This window comes from Vespula vulgaris, chromosome 2, assembly GCF_905475345.1.
Source record: "Vespula vulgaris chromosome 2, iyVesVulg1.1, whole genome shotgun sequence".
Taxonomy (NCBI): Eukaryota; Metazoa; Arthropoda; class Insecta; order Hymenoptera; family Vespidae; genus Vespula; species Vespula vulgaris.
The window spans coordinates 6,277,700-6,297,141 of NC_066587.1; the positions used below are offsets into that span (position 1 = coordinate 6,277,700).

The 19,442-nt window shown below is 28.6% G+C and overlaps 5 protein-coding genes across 15 annotated transcripts in view; 3 read left to right on the plus strand and 2 right to left on the minus strand.

Moving 5' to 3' along the window:
* LOC127061477 (N-alpha-acetyltransferase 15, NatA auxiliary subunit) overlaps positions 1-8,949 on the plus strand; it is a 39,250-nt gene extending 30,301 nt beyond the window's left edge. For all 4 annotated transcript variants that reach the window (XM_050988386.1, XM_050988388.1, XM_050988387.1 and 1 more), the window contains 3 exons: positions 5,999-6,192; positions 6,294-6,402; positions 7,122-8,949. In XM_050988386.1, the coding sequence (XP_050844343.1) occupies positions 5,999-6,192; positions 6,294-6,402; positions 7,122-7,633 (815 nt within the window). In that variant the 3' untranslated portion in view covers positions 7,634-8,949. The remainder of the gene's footprint in view (positions 1-5,998; positions 6,193-6,293; positions 6,403-7,121) is intronic.
* A 1,811-nt stretch (positions 8,950-10,760) lies between these two features.
* On the minus strand, positions 10,761-12,700 carry LOC127061482 (deoxycytidylate deaminase). Of its 3 annotated transcripts, none has more exons than XM_050988401.1 (4): positions 12,061-12,700; positions 11,711-11,943; positions 11,433-11,646; positions 10,761-11,353 (listed from the first exon to the last, which is right to left on the minus strand). In XM_050988401.1, the coding sequence occupies exons 1-4, from the start codon at positions 12,093-12,095 to the stop codon at positions 11,110-11,112; spliced, it is 726 nt and encodes a 241-aa protein (XP_050844358.1). In that variant the 5' UTR covers positions 12,096-12,700; the 3' UTR covers positions 10,761-11,109. The 3 variants fall into 3 exon arrangements, with proteins under 3 accessions (XP_050844358.1, XP_050844357.1, XP_050844356.1); XM_050988400.1 differs by having other exon boundaries at positions 11,711-11,946; positions 12,061-12,653; XM_050988399.1 differs by having other exon boundaries at positions 11,711-12,596.
* Positions 12,701-12,908: 208 nt separating this feature from the next.
* Positions 12,909-15,981, plus strand: LOC127061479 (fumarate hydratase, mitochondrial-like). Of its 5 annotated transcripts, none has more exons than XM_050988393.1 (8): positions 12,913-13,056; positions 13,685-13,746; positions 13,834-13,989; positions 14,095-14,295; positions 14,430-14,712; positions 14,791-15,053; positions 15,128-15,517; positions 15,589-15,981. In XM_050988393.1, exons 2-8 carry the CDS (start codon positions 13,744-13,746, stop codon positions 15,715-15,717), a joined length of 1,425 nt encoding a protein of 474 aa, XP_050844350.1. In that variant the 5' UTR covers positions 12,913-13,056; positions 13,685-13,743; the 3' UTR covers positions 15,718-15,981. The 5 variants fall into 5 exon arrangements, with proteins under 5 accessions (XP_050844347.1, XP_050844348.1, XP_050844350.1 ...); XM_050988392.1 differs by lacking the exon at positions 12,913-13,056 and adding an exon at positions 13,063-13,597; XM_050988390.1 differs by lacking the exon at positions 13,685-13,746 and having other exon boundaries at positions 12,909-13,056.
* A 123-nt stretch (positions 15,982-16,104) lies between these two features.
* Positions 16,105-17,795, plus strand: LOC127061481 (arginase-2, mitochondrial). 2 transcript variants are annotated; one of them, XM_050988397.1, is made up of 7 exons: positions 16,105-16,366; positions 16,449-16,521; positions 16,606-16,811; positions 16,883-17,046; positions 17,147-17,262; positions 17,327-17,449; positions 17,530-17,795. In XM_050988397.1, exons 1-7 carry the CDS (start codon positions 16,274-16,276, stop codon positions 17,763-17,765), a joined length of 1,011 nt encoding a protein of 336 aa, XP_050844354.1. In that variant the 5' UTR covers positions 16,105-16,273; the 3' UTR covers positions 17,766-17,795. The 2 variants fall into 2 exon arrangements, with proteins under 2 accessions (XP_050844354.1, XP_050844355.1); XM_050988398.1 differs by lacking the exon at positions 17,327-17,449.
* Positions 16,813-19,247, minus strand: LOC127061483 (uncharacterized). Its single transcript, XM_050988402.1, has 2 exons — positions 18,511-19,247; positions 16,813-18,299 (listed from the first exon to the last, which is right to left on the minus strand). The coding sequence occupies exon 2, from the start codon at positions 18,297-18,299 to the stop codon at positions 17,874-17,876; it is 426 nt and encodes a 141-aa protein (XP_050844359.1). The 5' UTR covers positions 18,511-19,247; the 3' UTR covers positions 16,813-17,873.
* Between the last annotated feature and the right edge of the window lie 195 nt (positions 19,248-19,442).

Here is a 19,442-nt window from a genome sequence, read left to right on the forward strand (position 1 = left end):
CATAATTATTTATATAGATTAATATATAATAATATAAAATTGGATTATATGTTTATACATCAATTATTTTTATATGAGATGTTTATACGTAATTGAATGATCGATGGATTAGATCGGCAATGATTACATATTCTCTCGACTCGAATATCTTCTAAATTATTATTCATATATTTCAATATAAAAAAAAAAAAGAAAAAAAACCGTTCACTAGCTGATTATATATAGCAATCATCTATCTCATTATTATAAATATTCACTAGATTCTTCGTAAAGAGACGAAGAAAATTCCATGTAACGTTATTTCCACCCCTTTACTCTCCCACCCTTCGTTTATTCTATTTTCTACCTAGTCTGCTAACGTCATCGAAAGGAATCAGCACACAAAAACTAAGAACACGAAAGAAAGACAAGACGAAAGAGAAAAAATGAGAAAGAAAAAAAGGATATAAAAAATTCATATAAAAAGATAACTCTTGCTTTTATCATACATTTGCTGACGTCCTTATAAAATAAGCATAATCGATGACATATACGTTCTCAGAAAAATCTCTTATTAAATGATCCATATTGAAGATGATCGTTCAAGAATTTGATGCAAATCATGCAAAGATTTCTTCGAATTTCTTGTATGCTTACGCATAACGAGTTCGTCGAAATGTAAGAAATGGATACTGTTAGTTTGTTAGTCATAGAACGAAATTAGTTAATATATATTTGCATATGCATCCACATGCACACACACACACACACACACACACACACATGTATGTATATAGAGATTCTCTCTATTTCATTTATTTTTTGTAATCTTTCGAACAGATACCAGATATAGTAACAACATTACCGTTGCATCTTACGTAACATTCTGATTTATGCTCGTACAATGATCGAGTGTTTACTTGATTGTCGGCGACTTTGATGAAAATACGCCTTCTACGTGTCCTCGTGTAACTCCTTTTTTTTCCTTCTCTCTCTCTCTTTTTGTCTATCTATCTAATATATATATATATATATATATATATATTTATCTATTTATCTTTCTCTTTTTCATATACACAAACGTCGTCACGATTCGATAGAAGACATTTTTATAACTCGCACATGAAATGATGTAAGAAACGTTAATAAGCCCGTAAAAGTAAGCGCGAACCATTATCCAGATAATCGAAGCGTCTCATCGCTCGATATATAATACTCGTTATATGCATACTCTCTTCTACTTGGTGGAAGGCCAATGTTGTAAGACACACACACACACACAAGAGACTCTTTTGTAATAACTTGTGAACTCTCTTATGTCGGATTAAAAAATTTTAAAGAAGTAATAATAAAAAAATCAATCGTTGATATCGTCGGTGAGATCAAAAAAGGAATGTAGGAGGAACGTTTGACTCGTAATCGTTATTTTAATAAAAAAAACTCGAAGGTGTTCTCCGACAGATCACTTCTCCACTGTATGCAAATATTATGCATTTCATGTAAATTGTTTTTTTCTTTTTTTAATTTTTTTTTTTTTTTTCCTTTTTTTATATGGAATTATCATTTTTGATTGTCCTTGAAGAACATAGAAAAATAAAAACATATCTATAATAATTATAATATTTCATTTTGACATACGGCGTCATATAAATTTTCATTTCTTTTTTTTTTTCCTTTTTTTTCTCTCTTTTGTTTAGAAATTATAATTCTCGATTGTTCATGAAAAACGCAAGAAAAAAAATAATAAATCAACTGTGATAATTCTAACGTGGAGCGTCATGTAAATTATTTATTTATTTATTTATTTATCTTTTTTGTTTCTCTTTTGTTTTGTTTCTTTTGAAATTATAATATTTGATTGTCCATGAAGAGCCATAAAAAAGAAAACAATAATTATAATAATTCTGCCATTTATTTTATATCAATTACTCCATTATTATTATTAGTAGTAGTATAGTAGTAGTAATATAATTTTTCTGTTTTCCTTAAAAAACAGGAAAAAACAATATGATAATTCTTACGTATAGCGTCAGGTAAATGTTTTTCTCTTTATTCTTTATCTTCTTTGGAAATAATAATTTTTGATTCATTGTAAGTAACAGAAGAAAAGAAAACAATGTAATAATTATAATGATTCGTGCAGCGTCATTGTCGATTGAAAATTTTTCATAGAAAATAACGTTTCATCATCGACAATACCTAACAGAGGTTTCTGTTTTTTCCTCTTTTTCTTTTTCTTTTTCTTTTTTTTTTCTTTTTTTTTTGTTTTAACGACTGTACGTTCTTGAACTTCCGCCCATTCAGAATCCGAACTTGCTAACGCGTATATTATTATTATATAGATCGTAACATGGATTTCCGTGATTAAATTAACGTTGTAAAAATAATTCATGACTCGAAACAAACACTTCCTTGTCGTTCATGAATCGTCATTATTTTACGTGCATAATCGTATTTAAAAATTATTTCATTAGTTAAGTACGTACTATTAATACGATTTGATTAACAAAACCAAAGATTTATCAAATAAATCTAAAATATAATAAAATTTATTTATTTATAAAATAAATATAAATAAAAAATTTAACAGAATAATTAAAATATTTTTTTAAATAACATTTTTTTTCTTTTTTTTTATATTTTCATTAAAAGGAAAAAAAAAACAGAAAAGAAAAAAAATCGTCAAGAGAATATTGCACGAATGTATTCGAGTTTGCCTGAATTAAGGAGCAAGTGAAATATAATTTCAACATACCTCGCTCTTCTTTCTTCTTCAATTTGACATCTAATTGTCGCTTAGAAGAGTATCCTTTTACATTCACTTTGTCCTTGCTATACCTATCATTTTGTTGGTCTACTTTGCTTAATCGTTGTTCTTATTTTGTCTGACAAACTCAAATCTATCACTTCTCTTTTCTTTTTTTTCCTCTTTCATTAATTATTATCATTACTTTGATATTGTCAATGTCTCTATTTGCTTTGTCATCTATTATATAATTATAGTTAATAACAAAATTAAAATAAATATATGCTTAAAAAATACATAAACAAGGAAAAAAGAATTAAATAAAAACGAATAGAAATATTTACATCTTTATAAATAAAATTAAAATCAATATATAGTATGTGTATGAATGCGTACATCTATCATTATATAATTATATATAAACAAAAATAACTATATCAAATAAAATAAAAGTAAACGAATATATACATACGTATGTATATGAATAAATAAATAAATAAATAAATAAATAAATAAATAAATAAATAATAAAAAGAAATAATTATCGAAATGGAAAGAAATCGATAATTCTTCTCGATCAGTCATGATTATTTACTATGGCAATTGGCTTATACTTGGATATATAACGTGGGAGTAATAATCACGTGTACAATATGGTGCCGCCACCAAGACGTTTTGAAGGCGCGGTCTTGCATTGAAAATAACCGGATAAACGATTTCATTCCGCTTTACCTCGAAACGGCAAGGTACCTGTTACGTTAACGATCTGCCATGACGGTAAATGCTACGAAATAGAAAAGTGTATGGGTGGCTACGTTGAATCATTAAAATAAAATTGATTCCATTGTATTCTAACTATGTCAATACGTACGACGAATCGAAAATTATTATTAGAAAAGTTAGGTCTTTCAAATGATTTCGATCGATTAATTGAAAATCATAAAAAAGATTTGGAAACGATTCACTTCGCTTGTTAGCAGTTAAAAAATAATAATAATGATAATAACAATACAAAAAAAATAAAACGTGCATTGAAAAAATATTTATTGCGCTTAAAGTTATTAACACATGCTAACATTTTGTACTGTAGAATAAAATGAGAATGATAAGATGATATAAAAAACACATAAACATTATAAGTGATTTATGTATATGTATGTGTATATATATATATATATATATATATATATATATATATATATATATCACAATATTTCACTATATTACATTACATTATATTATTATACACAAACGATATAATATAATATATAATTACAATACGATATTCATTTTATATATAATAATATATTATATCCAATGAAAATAGAGATATTAATTATATATTATATTATTTATTTAAATATAAAACATATTGAAAATTGTGGTCAATCCAATATGAGTATATATATAATTTAGAAAAATATTTAAATATTAAAATAAAATTCTTTAAATCATGCTGAGAGAATCAAGAAATAACAATAATCGAGTCTGAAGTAACAGAATTGATTACGTGTTTAGAGAGTTAAATACACGAGATACATCTAATCGCGTGCCTTTTATCGAGGGGTGCGATTAGCATAAACGTTTCGCGTTGGTGCCGCTTACGAGTTATACTTGCTCCACATTCCTACGCGTACCCACAAAGCGTGCAAGGTCCTCTGCTTCTTTATCAAGGATAATACCTATTTCTAATTAAGATCGTGACTAGTTCTTCTCTCCAAGTCGCGTTTATGCGAAATCGTTTATGCGTATTCGTATAACACTCGTGAAAAAATAAATTATTCAAAAAAGAAAAAACAACACTAATCATTTCAAACATTGGCAATTTTCGTGATTCGATGTTTAACATTTTCGTTCCTATCGAATTTGATCACAAGTTAGTAAATATCATTAAGTCATAACTTAATTTTTCACTTTTTTTTTCTTTTTTAAATGTGTAAGGAAAAATTAACTACTACAAAAAAAAATTTTTTTATTTTATAATCTATAGCATTGGAAACATTTTCGTGCATCTTTTTTTCTTTACTATCCAATCTATTTATTTTGCATAGATGGAAAAATTCCTGATTCGACCAAAAAAAAAAGGATAATTTTTTTATGTAATCCTCGAACAGGAAATATCTTCCAACGAAATCGAAGCTCTCTTTCTTTGGCAACTGCTATGCTATTTATGGCCGAATTTACGGAGCATATCAGTACTCTCGGCTAATAAAACTTCGGCTATTCGTTATGTAATTGGAAAGCGTGTTTCCTTCTTGCTCTATAAGTCCATTATTAATTCGAGAGAGTAATTAAAATTCGTCGAACACGTGGAATTCGTATAACGTAACATTTTATATACATGTACGTATATATATTTACATACATCCCACTTGTTTTGCATATGACAAGTAAATCTAATTTTTCTAATTATATAGGGTGTCCCAATTCAATCGTAATAAAATTCTAATTTTTTTCTATTAATATTTTTACTATTTCGATCTTTGTAACTATTCAAATTAATTACATATGAATCAACGCAAACAATACAATTTTTAAACGACATTGAAAACTTTAGACGAAAAAAAAATAAAACAAATTTCCTTTGCGTTATTTAGACATTTGAATGTATTCAAATCAATTTTTTATGAATATTTTCTTTTTTTTTCATGTAATTTACGTTAAAAACTTTTTAATGAAAAAGAAAAATAAAACAAATTTCCATTTCAATTATCTGCATCTTTGAAATTATTGAAATTACGTATCAATCGGTTTTCATGTTGTTAACAACCGGAAAAGATAATTACGTACACTTTGTATGTCACATTATCGGTCATTGTCCGATCGATCGATCTTACGGTCCTTTCTATTATACTTCTGGCACTCGTACGTATAAATCGGGATCGCATAAAACTTGTGGCTGCACGTGATCGAACGAGACGCGAGACACGTGCATGCATGCCATACTTGCTAACGAAACCACCTAGAGTAGAATCGTAACTTGCTCTCTGTACGTTGGAAAAACTGGAAAGACTTTGCGAAATCTACTCGAATAATTGCTACCTGGTCACGGTATACCACTTGACCTTGGCTAATAAAATTCTCGAGTAAAAGTGACAGCGTTGAAATAACGAAAGAGATCTTTTAACGTTGAATTTAACATTTCTATCTTTTTAAATCATGTAAAGCCTGATCGTTAAAATTGATTTTCTTTTTTTTCTTTCTCTCTCTCTCTTTTTTTATTTTTTTCTATTCTATTTTTCTTTTTTTTTTTTTCTTTTTAATCGTCAACAGAAAATTTGGCACCGTCTGAGTTGAAGAAGCTTAGGAACAAACAAAGGAAACAACGTAGGAAGGCAGAATTAGAAAGACAACAGGCTGCGCAAGCTCAAGAAAAAAGAGAACAACATAACAAATCTCGACAACAAACGGATCCTGATTTAGAACAACCTACATTGGACGAACTTATTCCAGAGAAATTGGAAAGGGTTGGTATATGATCTTAAAATTTTATTTTATGAACATTCTTTGTCGAGTACAATCAAGCCTTTCGATTCGGATAAATCAAATACAATGAATGTACTTTCAGGTTGAAGATCCTTTGGAACAAGCGATAAAGTTTTTACAACCACTTCAGGATCTGGCATCAAATAGAATAGAAACGCATCTAATGGCTTTTGAAATCTACATTCGTAAAGGTAATGAAATTTTTATCGAGATGAATATAAATATGAGAGAAGGGATATCTTGTCAAATTTTTTTTTTTTCTTTTTTATCTCTATAATATATCGTGTGTTATAGTTATAACATAAAATTGTAGAATATGTGATTATAACACATGGTATATGAAGTAACTTTCTAACTTATATATCTTTATAAAACTTAAAATTCTCTCTCTCTCTCTTTCTCTCTCTTTCTCTCTCTCTCTCTCTCTCTCTCGTTCTCTGTCTCTTATTTATAAAATAATATATATATACAAATAATACATATATATAAAATAATAAGTATTTCTATTTTAAATTATATATTAAGTCTTTCTCCATAAAAAAAAATTTCTCTCATTTCACTATCACAAACTGAATTGTCACTTCACGTCCATTTCGTCGTCACAAATTAAATTGCCACTTCATACGCATCTTATCGTCACAAATTAAATCGTCACTACATATCCGTAGTTCAACATATTTTTTTAAATATAAGTAAAACTATAATTTTTGTGTGAATACATCAAAAAAATAACATATCAAAATAACAGGATCAAAATTAAACAAAAAAAAAAAGAAAAAAACCTGGAAAAACAAGAAATATATCAACGACGACGACGATGACGACAACGACGACGACGACAACGACAATGACGATGACGACGATGATAATAATGATGATAACGAATAAACTAATTTAAAATATTTTCCAGGTCGTACTCTGTTAATGTTGCGGTCAATAAAGCGTGCTCATAGGCTGGACGCGAATAATCCAGATCTCCATACGTGTTTGGTGCGATTTTTATTAAATACAAGTCGTTTGTCGTTGGAGGGTGCGGTAGGTGAAGTTGTGAAGCGACAGACGGCAGACATATTCTCAGATTCGACGGCGGTACAACTGAATGCGGAATACTTGAAGAAAAATAGGAACTCTCTGCCGCATTTGCTTCAAGGTGCAAGAATGTTGTACCTCTTAGACCCGTCGGCTCAAGCGAGAGCCTTGTCTCTTGTTACGAATACGGATGAACTTGAAAATGTGACGCTTAAGAATTGCACGAAGGTGCTCGAATCAATGCAAAACGGTGACTTTGGTTACTGCGATAGTACGATAGCCGAGTTTATATCAAAATGTCACAAACTTTTCCCTTATGCTACTGCGTTTCGGCTGCAGGAAACAAAACCTACTGCCAATCATCAAGACAAGGAGAATTCTATTAAGAACTGATCCAGGTACGCGCTATCTAGCGTCGTATAACTGGCTTGCTACGTAGTTAGGCGAGGCAATCGTGAGAGGTGAAATATCGAAACTTATCGATCTACGTCGAAAGATTAACAAAAAAAAAATTATTCAATTTAGGAATTAACAAGAGAGAGAGAAAGAGAAAGAGAGGAAGAGGGAGAGGGAGAGCGAAAGAGAGAGAGAGAGAGACAGAAGAAAAAGGAATTGGCGAATAATCGATGAAACAAGTAGCGACAGCATGTACCATAGGTCATGACTGTTCCTAGAAAATCTTCAACATGTAGTGTAAAACAGTGAATGGAACAGTGGCTGGAACGGTGCTGGATAAAGAAACTTAATCAATTGTAATACGACGAGACGTGACGGCACCGAGAGACTCCTATACGGTCCCGAATTTTAATATAATTTAACAGAAGGACTGGCATAGATTAATATTATAGAAGAAAAAATATAAGAAAAGAAAGAATGAAAGAATTGGAACAAATTGATCAAAATGCTCTTTATTTGTCAAGAGCTTTGCGATCTTAAATATTACCGTAAGAGGACTGGCTAAAAGTGAGGAATATTAACAGTGTACTGGGGGGTAGGGAGGGGGAACGGGGAGCGGTGCAGTGTATAAAATAAGACGTGCAAGACTAACATATTGGTACAAAGAAAAAAAAACAAACAAACAAACAAACAAGACTTGTATACATTCATAACGCGCGCGCTTAATGAGTATTTCTACTCGAATATTAAGGGATATACTGTCTCCAGCGATGCCTAAATATTATACTCTACTATGTAGAGTCCGCGAAAACTTAGACTATCATCGAGCATCGATTAAAACTGTACCATGCATGTCCGTCGCTGCAGTTGGATGGACCTTGTTCCATATCGTATAAACTAACTAATTCTTCTGGTTCGTCTCACATCATCTTGTGAACTGGTTAAATCAAGTGAATATGCGATATTTCTAATGTTTTTTCTTCTCTAGAAAACAAAATACACACACACACACACACACTTAGACAAACAGACAGACAGATAGATACACACAGACACGCTTGCACAAGCAAACAAACAAAATACACACGCGTTTGATTAGTTCGTTCGTTCAGGGTAATGATCTGCGTTTTGATTGGAGACCCTGATGATATTCCATCGAACAGTTTATTAAATGAAAAGTAGTTGTGCTCATCTACGAAAGTCTCTGTGAAAGTTACTATTAAGAATCATTAAACTGTGCGTATTGTATACGCAAATTACCAAAGTATCTTATAAATTGAAATCAATAAGTGTCGATAAACGAATATCATGCATCTGTATGTGTTAACAGGATTACAGGAGTTTTAATAAAAATAACAGTGAAGCCTACCGGTATAAATCGAGAATCTTTATGATTACCTCGCTTTCGTCTGAGATATTTAAATAGATACTCATAAGTTACGATTCTTTCTTAACGAAGGTTTCTCAGTTTAAAATGCGACATCGATATCGTAGAATGATAATTACCAAGATAACGATAACGATAACGATAATGTTAACGATGATATTCATGATGATGATGACGATGACGATGACGATGACGATGACGATGACAATGACGATGATGATGACGGTCATGATCATGATCATGATCATGATCATGATGATAATAATAATAATAATAAAAATAATAATAAAAATAATAATAATAATAATAATAATGATAATAATAATAATAATAATAATCTTTGTACATACTTCCAGCAATACTTTGCCAATATATAATCTATTTCCAGTCTGTCTATTTTCCATGGTATAATAGAATATAATTTTTTTCAGTCGAAAAATATTATTCTGTATGAGCGTGTTATGGTCACATACTCGCTCTATGGTTAATTCGCGAACGTCTCGTAAGGTAGCTACGTCCAATTATAATCAATTATAATATACCAATATTTATTATACTTAAAATCTACCCTCCCACAATTTGAAACTGCTAAATATCGAATATAAAAGATATAGAAATCGATGGAATCTTGTATGAAAATATTATCGAATAATCACAAACGATACACACAACTCAAAAAAAGAAAAAAAAGCTGTTCATTTTGTAAATGCATGGTATGTGTTCTCAGGGCTATGCAATTAATGCTACAAATAAGCATCTTATCTGTAAGTATCATTCGTTTTCATCGGTAGTCATCTGATCATTATACATATTGTCACAGCTTGAATAACGAATTATACATTAAATATTTCTATACAGTGTAGAAAGTTTCCTTCGAAATTCTAAGATACATCAAGTATCATCTTTTTTCGTAAGTTTCCAATGATGCTTCTTTATCGATGAATTAATGCATTAACTGTTTTGTTGTTCATTTTGGTATATATATATATTCTTTTTTTCTTTTTCTTTTTTTTTCTTTTTATTTTTTTTTTCTCTTTTAGAATACAACGCAACTTCTATGTGACTGTTCAATCTCTCAACAAGATTTATACGTTAATTGCTCCAATTTTTATCGAAGGTTGTTACCTATCTTCATGAAAATTTCTATCTTGCTCATAAATAATTTAGAAAAATAAATAATGCTGAATAAGGATCGCACATATTTTTCAGATGTTAAATCCAGATTTGCCTTTAGTCCTTGCCTTGATCTTGATTTAGATAAGATATAGATGTAAATATTTTACCTATATCCCATAAATTACAATGTTCCAGTATTTAAGGAAAAAGAAAATTATTATATACATTTTTCTTCGTACAGTTAATTCATAGAACAGTCCTTTTCACGACATACTTTTTCTTGTTACATCTCTAACAAAAAAAAAAAAACGACACATTTTAAAACATGAATTTTCACATGTATAGTATGTACATAAGCATATTCATATATACTTATATTATATATATATACATATATATATGTATATATATATATATATATATATATATATATATATATATCTTTGGACTTACAATCATTCTATTACTATAACGATATAGACACGTTAAACATGTAGTTTCAATCGTCCTTACTTTACTGTTTCAAAAAAGTTGTACTACATGCTTCTATCATGCCATACTACATTCTTTTTCATCCATTACATTTGTACAGCAGGTAATTCATAAAAGAAAAATACTGTGTTATATATACTTAATATTATACTTGTATTATTACAAAAATTAATTCATTTTCTGTACATTAGTTTATTTATTTCTTACATATCCACGGCCGATAAAAGTGGAAAATAAAATTAACTATATGTGTAAAAAATTAAAAGAAGTGGTATTCTCTACCTGCGTTTGTACCTATTCTTCATTAAATTTTATATGTAAATATTGACTGAATTTCTGAGAATACCAATCTGTGCAGCAGTAAGTCACAATTGTGACTTTATGGTGACGTCTTATTTAAATAAGATTTGACCTATACCATGTCAAGAAGAAAATAAACGATAAATAAACAAATATATACATAATCTATATAAAAATACTATTTCATTAAACTTTTCATTTCAGTTAAATTTTGTTCTTCGTTCGCATCATCAATTTTCTCTGCATTCGTCGAACTTTTATCATTTTTTAATGATAAAGTTGATTCATCACAGTCGTTATCATTATGATTCTGTTTGTCGCAACTAGTCTCAACAAGGGCAGATTCTAAATTTTTCATATTTGGAATGTGATTAATTTCATTAAAATCAATCACAATTTTATTGTTTTTTGGTATATATCGTCTATAATAAGAAGAAAATAGATTTAATATTCTTAATACCCATTAAGTATAATAGTTTAAAAAAAAAAGGTAAATCATACATGTACTTAACATTTGCAGCATCAAACATTCTTTTCGCTGCTATAGTTTTAATTTTAAAATTATATTTATCTGACATATAAATAATTTTCTTCAGTCCAGATTGAATAATTACTTTTGCACATTCATTACATGGAAAGAGACCTACGTACATCTTACAATTCTTCAATTTATTAGAATTTTTATTTAAAATAGCATTAATTTCGGCATGACATACTGTAAAGATAAATTATTAATATCAATTAATCTTAAGATGATATAATACGAGTTCCATTCTTACCATATAGTTTTTTTTCATCTAATTTATTATCAGACTTCTTTTTCCAAGGAAATATATCATCGCTACAACCTCTGGGCATACCATTGTATCCGACACCTACTATTCTATTTTCATTATCGACTATACAGGCTCCTACACGAGTAACTGGATCTTTACTACGCTTTGAAACTAAAAATGCTACAGCCATAAAATATTCATCCCAATCCATGTACGTTGATCTTTTGCAATTGAGACTGCTGTATGTGTGTGTTGTGTGTGGATGTGTGTGTATGTGTAATAAATAAATTATTGTTTTATCAATTTGATAAATATTGTAATAATTTTGCAAAAAAAGATGTATTGTCATTTACCGTTCGTCTGAATGTAAGGTTGTATCCGCACTCATTTTAAATAATTTTTCTAATATATTTCTTTCTATTAAATTTACATTAAATATCAACTGAATTCATCAAATACAAAAGTTATCATTATCTTATTGATACCTATTGAAGATACGCTTTATCTACTGTCCTTATCTATTTATTTATTTCCACATTGATATTAACGATGCAAACAAAAATTCAAGTAGCGTGAAGCATCAAACTATCGTCCGTATTCAAAAAAGAGATGTATCAGAAAGGATGGAGTATTTCCAACGAAAATACGACTTCCGCCGGAATATATTCCTATTCCCATTTTGATTCGATATCTCCTCAAATTCTTTGAAATTTAAATTTTCGTTTGATATTTAATTTATAAAATAATTTTTCAACGAAAAAGAAAAATTGTAAATAATTTCCTTTTATATAATTTATATATTATTCAAACAAGATACGTTTGGCACACTACTGTTTCCATCTCTTTTCAATCATTTTTATCGTATTTATTTTCTAGCAATTTACTTCCTAGCGAATATATGGATTTTAATATTTTTTGATAATCTACGTGTGTATTAATTAACCTCGATCAATAATTATTGAAAATAATGAAAACGTATAAAAAATTAACTAAAATTGTATAATAGCGATTTCAGCGCCATCTGTTAATACAATCGTAAGTTATATACTATTTGCATGAGTATATTTTGTTCAATCTTATTGACTATCGTACAAGTGTCGTTTCGTTCATCGTGTCCCTTAGAAAGATTAAGAGACATTCAGAACATCAACGTTTATTCATACATACATATATATATTGTGTGTGTGTGTATAAATCGTGAACTAATTTAAATAGCACTAACTCCATAAAAAATGGCATTAAATATTCTCAAGCCCCGAATTTTAAAACTTTGTCATTTCAAAGATCTTCCAGTAATTCTTAATTTAAGATTGTCCTTAAGTACATCACGAACGTGTAACAGTAAACAGGTACTAAATTAAATATGAATGAAATTGTAACGATAAAACGTTATATATAATTAAAAAAATTTTTTGTCCATGTTACAAAAAAAAAGTGAAAATTGGTATTTTTGTGATAACAAATGAGATGCTGCTTTTATGTAATCATTCAAGTGCCAACTTAAGATAAAATTCTTCACACGCACCTAAAAAATATCGATTTTTATTTATTAGTGTATAATATTTGTGTTAAAAAGGATATCCATATGTTAATTAATATTTAATAGAGATGTCTCTGTTACTTGTCAGGCCAAAAAAATAAAACAGAACAAATCCTAGCAATATCTTTTTCTTTTCAATTATGTTCGATCTATTATATAAAGTTCAATAATCGAAATATAATTTTCTAATACTTTATTATTAATTTATCTTTAATCAATTAATTATAATGATCTTTAAGTATTAATTTATCTTTTTAAAGTTATACAGTGTTACCTGCATTATTTATGTGTAGCTCTTTTGTCCATATAAATCGTGAGCAGTTTGATCAACTCTATATAGTACTGATTATGTATGGTTACATATATTGCTACCAACACTTATTACACTTATCTTGTAACTCACATAGTTTTATATTCTTTTGTCCTTCAATCCACAGATCCATATTGAGATAAGCACATACTTTTTATTAATATTAATATATCAACTAACTCTGAGATGGTAAAATTATTTTTATATAATAGTTGTTTATTTTTATATAATAATGTTTTTTTTATTAAGATATTAACTTTTTAGTAATTGTTGCAGGATTGTGAAAGTGAAGGATACAGAATTGAAACAGATACATTTGGAGAAGTAAAAGTTCCTAATGATAAATATTATGGAGCTCAAACTGTTCGATCGATGATGAACTTTGCTATTGGTGATGTATTTGAACGCATGCCTGTAAGGAAGTCTGCTATAGTAAAATATATCCAAGATTTTATAAAAATGTTTATTTTCTTTATTTGTTGTATTAATATATTTAATTTGAGTGTTCTATTTTTGTTAATATTTATTGATTTACAGTATGGCATTGTTGTCGCAATGGGAATATTAAAGAAAGCTGCGGCTGAAGCAAATAAAGAATTTGGATTAGATGCAAAGATTGCTGACGCAATTAGTAAGGCTGCAGATGATGTTATAAGTGGTAAACTTTATAACGAACATTTTCCATTAGTGATTTGGCAAACTGGTTCTGGTACACAAACAAATATGAATGTTAATGAGGTTTGTTTTTTACCTAATATATTTTGGCTCCTGTAATATACTTATCTACACTTTTATATACTATGTTAACTCCTATAATATACTTATAATACTTTTATATGATTTATATGATTTATCAAAAAGATGTTAATTAGGTAATATCTAATCGCGCAATTGAATTACTTGGTGGAAAACTTGGATCGAAGACACCAGTCCATCCGAATGATCATGTAAACAAATCACAGAGTTCTAATGATACATTTCCAACTGCAATGAACATAGCTGTAGCTTTAGAAATTAACAAAGTACTTCTGCCAGGTTTAGAATGTCTTTTAGAGGCATTAAAATGTAAATCAGAAGAATGGAAACATATAATTAAAATTGGAAGAACTCATACTCAAGATGCAGTGCCTCTTACATTAGGACAAGAGTTTTCAGGTTTAAATTTAATTGAAGAAATATAAGTAAATTTAAATAACATGTCTCTAATAATGATTTTTAATTTTTTAATTTTAGGCTATGTGAGACAAATTCAAAATGGAATTTGCAGAGTAAAAGATACTCTTCCACGGTTATACGAATTACCATTAGGTGGTACAGCTGTTGGAACAGGATTGAATACGCCAAAAGGATTTAGTGAAAAGGCAATTGCAAAAATTGCTAAATTAACTAATTTACCATTCGTGCCAACGCCAAATTATTTTGAAGGTCTTGCTGCACATGATGCTATAGTTGAAGTACACGGTGCACTAAATGTTGTTGCCGTATCTATGATGAAGGTATATATGTTTCTTACTTTTCCTTAAATTATGCAACATAATTTGTATTTGTATTACTTTTATGCATTTATCAGATAGCAAATGATATACGATTTTTGGGGAGTGGTCCTCGATGTGGTTTAGGAGAATTATCCTTACCAGAAAATGAACCAGGCAGCTCGATTATGCCAGGAAAAGTTAATCCTACTCAATGCGAAGCAGTTACTATGGTTTGTTGTCAAGTGATGGGAAATCTTGTTGCTACAACTATTGCTGGAAGTAATGGTCATTTCGAACTTAATGTATTTAAACCAGTAATGGTAACTAATACATTACGATCTGCAAGATTATTAGGAGATGTTGCTGTATCGTTTACAAAGAATTGTGTTGTCGGCATAAAAGCGAACGAGGAACGTATTAAAAAATTATTAAATGAAAGTTTAATGTTAGTTACTGCGCTTAATCCGCACATTGGATATGATAAGGTATATTTGTTTCACATTGATCATTAACATAAGCTTTGTGATATATAAATTTGACACAAAATATTTTGTAGTCTGCTACTATTGCTAAACAAGCTCATAAAGAAGGAACTACTCTAAAAGAAGCTGCATTGAAAAATGGAATAACAGCTGAACAATTTGATCAATGGGTCAAACCTGAAGACATGCTTGGACCTAAATAAACTTAAAGAAAATAACCTAAAATGTGTTATTTTTGAAGTAGCTCATATTCACAAGTGTATGCATTTTTTAATTAAAAATTTTTCCCTTTATACAAAAGACAACCGAAAAAATTGTTCTATAACATTATTAAAATTTCAATTATTCTATTATTAGTTATCATCAAGCACAGTTTTATATTCGTCATCGTTGAATTACGAAAATGACCATATAAATTATGTATTTGGTACAATAAAATAAATGTTTATTTATTGTTAAATTAATAACATTTTATATCAATTTTAACAATAATATATATGCGATGAAAATGTTCTTTTATTTTACAAGATATTATCTTTAGATATTCGAGAAAATATATCGGATTATAAACGCAGTTAATATGTATGTTGCGTAATCGGCGTTAATATCATATCGGAAATATGTTGTAATATATGTTTTTTATAAAATATGCTGCATATGTTTTATCAAAGTTATAGGTCAAAGTGTAATAACCTTGATAATTTCAAAGAATTTTCATCTAAACTTTCATTCAGTACGTTGCAGTAGTGTGTAAACAAAATGTTACCACAATTTCGAACGATTGTAAGAATGTTCAGTGCACGTAGTTACAATAAAGTTGGTATAATTGGAGTGCCTTTTGAAAAAGGACAGGTAAATCTAATTTATAAAGTTTTGTTTTATCGATAATAATTACGAATATTAAATTTTCTTTTTTTTTTTCAACATGTTATAGCGAAAGAAAGGTGTTGCTCTTGGTCCTAAAATAATTAGAGATACTGGCCTTATAAAAGAACTAGAAGTATTAGGTAATTAATTTTCATCGTAAATACTTAAATTACAAATGTATTATATAAAAATATAAAAATATAGTTTTTATATTTTTCTAATAGGCTTAGATGTCCGAGATTATGGAGATATAATATATGAAGCACAAGGTACAGGCAATGTAAATAATATGACACATTTAGGAGATGTAGCAGCATGTACTAAACTTTTATCTGAACAAGTTCAACAAATATTACAAGATGGTCGATGTGTATTAACGCTTGGAGGAGATCACAGTTTAGGCATTGGAACTATAGATGGTCATGTTCAAGTATGCTTTAAAAAAACAATTTATTTTCTACCAGTAATATATAATAGATATTAAATTCACTTTCTACATAGGCAATGAAAGATGTTGCAGTACTTTGGGTTGATGCGCACGCTGATTTAAATACTAATAAGACTAGTGAAAGTGGAAATGTTCATGGAATGCCTGTAGCATTATTAACGACTGAACTTTCTGATTACTGGCCACATTTACCTGGAATGGATTGGCAGAAACCAATGTAGGTTTTTATATTATTTAAAAATTAAATAAGTACGAATTTATTTCGACAACAGTATATGAAACAAGCAGTATTATATAATGTGTGTATTCATTTATAGGCTATCTATCAGAAATGTGGCTTACATTGGATTAAGATCTGTAGATAGTTACGAGAGATTAGTTATCGAAAAATTTGGTATTTCTGCTTTTGGAATGGAAGATGTTGAAAGATTTGGTAATCTTTATTTTCTAACTTGAACATCTTGATCTTTACTTTTATTATAAACTAATCATTTTAGGTATTCATAATACAATTTCTATGGCATTAGATAGAATTGATCCTGAAGGGTTAAAATCATTGCATGTTAGTTTTGATATTGATTCTCTAGATCCTCTGGAAGCTCCAAGTACAGGAACTGCAGGTATACAATTTGTAATTTTCATACTTTAATTAAAATTTGATAAATTATATTGCACATAAATATTATCTTGTCTTTTACAGTACGTGGTGGATTAACTCTTCGAGAAGCAATTCATATAATGGAAGAAATCCATAGAACTCGTAGATTAAATGCTATTGATATAGTAGAAGTAAATCCTTATATCGGCGATCAACGAGATGTTAAATTAACTATAGAAGCTGCAATATACATTATACAAGCTGCTTTAGGATATAGTAGACGTGGTTTGAAAGTTCCTAAAGGCATTACTGATATGCCATTACAAACATTTAGATAACATGGAAATAAATCTGTATTTTAATTTAAATACACTTGTCTTTTTTTATATAAACGAATATTAATTACATTAGAATAATTTTTTATAATTAATATATTACAAATCTAATTACGATATATTTGTTATTGATGCACTATCATCTTTGATCACAAACACTTTACCAGGTATTTCTTTAATCGTTAGTTCTACCTTATAAATATTCGCAACCAATTCTTTCTCAGCATTCTTAACTATATTAGCTTCGATACGTAATTCTCCACATTTTTGAGATCCTATGACAGGAACTGTAAACCAAGTAATATTTTCCTTTGTTCCATTTTTTTCATCATCACTTATATTCACTCTTTTTTCTTTTATTGGACTTCCTAATAAATCTACTGCTTTTGGATGATTGTATAAATATTGCATTCCATCTTTATATAGTTTAGTTTCACGAAAATCATTCTGTATTTTGAAGCGAAATGCATATCCTGTTCCAGCTGTTATAAAACCAGTAACACTAGCAATTTTTGTTAATGTTTGAAGCGAGATCATCTGTATTAAATAAATGACTCGTATTATACACAAAGTTACTAAAATGCTTTTTATTTCGAAAAAAAAAAAAAAAAAAAAAAAAAAAAAAAAAAAATTATTCACTTATTCTAACATAAATTTTTTTGTGAAACCGATTTCATCTTCCAATTTATTAATTTAAATTATATTTGTAAAAGAAGAATTAAACAAATTGTTAAATTTCTAACATTACCTTCGTAATGTTGCTTCGAGAATTTGAGGTTATATGACATGTGTACTATTAATATTCTTCACAGTTCAGTCATTTATAAAAATGTTATTATATAGATAATCATAAATAACGTAATTATTAAAAAAATAAACTATTAACTATTTCCAACTAGTTGAAAAATGATATATTTTACACATCAATTGATAATATTGTATTACTATTGTATCACCCCCTTATATGGCATGGAAGAGTTCTTAAAACTCTTCACACCTATATGCGACTTCAGCGACAAGTGTGGACAAAGTATGAACTAAAAGTGCAATAGCGAAATACTATCCCAACTATGCATCTATTATATATATAAGCTTACGTAAGTTATATACCTCTTATGTATAATCTAAGAGATCGAATTACTCTATGATAGAAATTTTTATATATAATAAAAGTAGTAGTACATCTGTTAAAAACAGGAAAAAATCATATAGCAGATTATACTTCTCTAAAGATAGATTAATTAAAAAGTATTTATTAATTGTACAAATTTTATACTTTTGAAATATGTGAATATGACGACGAGAATAAGGGCCATAGAAAATGTGGTATTTAAACTGAAAGTCATAAATAAGAATTAATAAGAACGTGTAACAAAAAATAAAAATAATTACAAAATTAGAATCAGTGCATTTCTTTAAGAAATTACTTTCGAATTTTACATCTAATCTGTTTATCTATGAAAGTACGTTTAGCAATATAAAATATTTTAATGTTTAATTAGAAAGAAAAAATATTGAAAACGCACCGAGATATACAGCCATTCGCCCGGTAGTACTTGCGTTATGTAATCTAGATTTAGAATTTAATTTATCGCAAGTAATACCGACCCAGATCTCACCACGTGGAGGTTGCTGCATGTGGAGATCCATGAGTTAATGATGACTCTACTCTAAAATCCA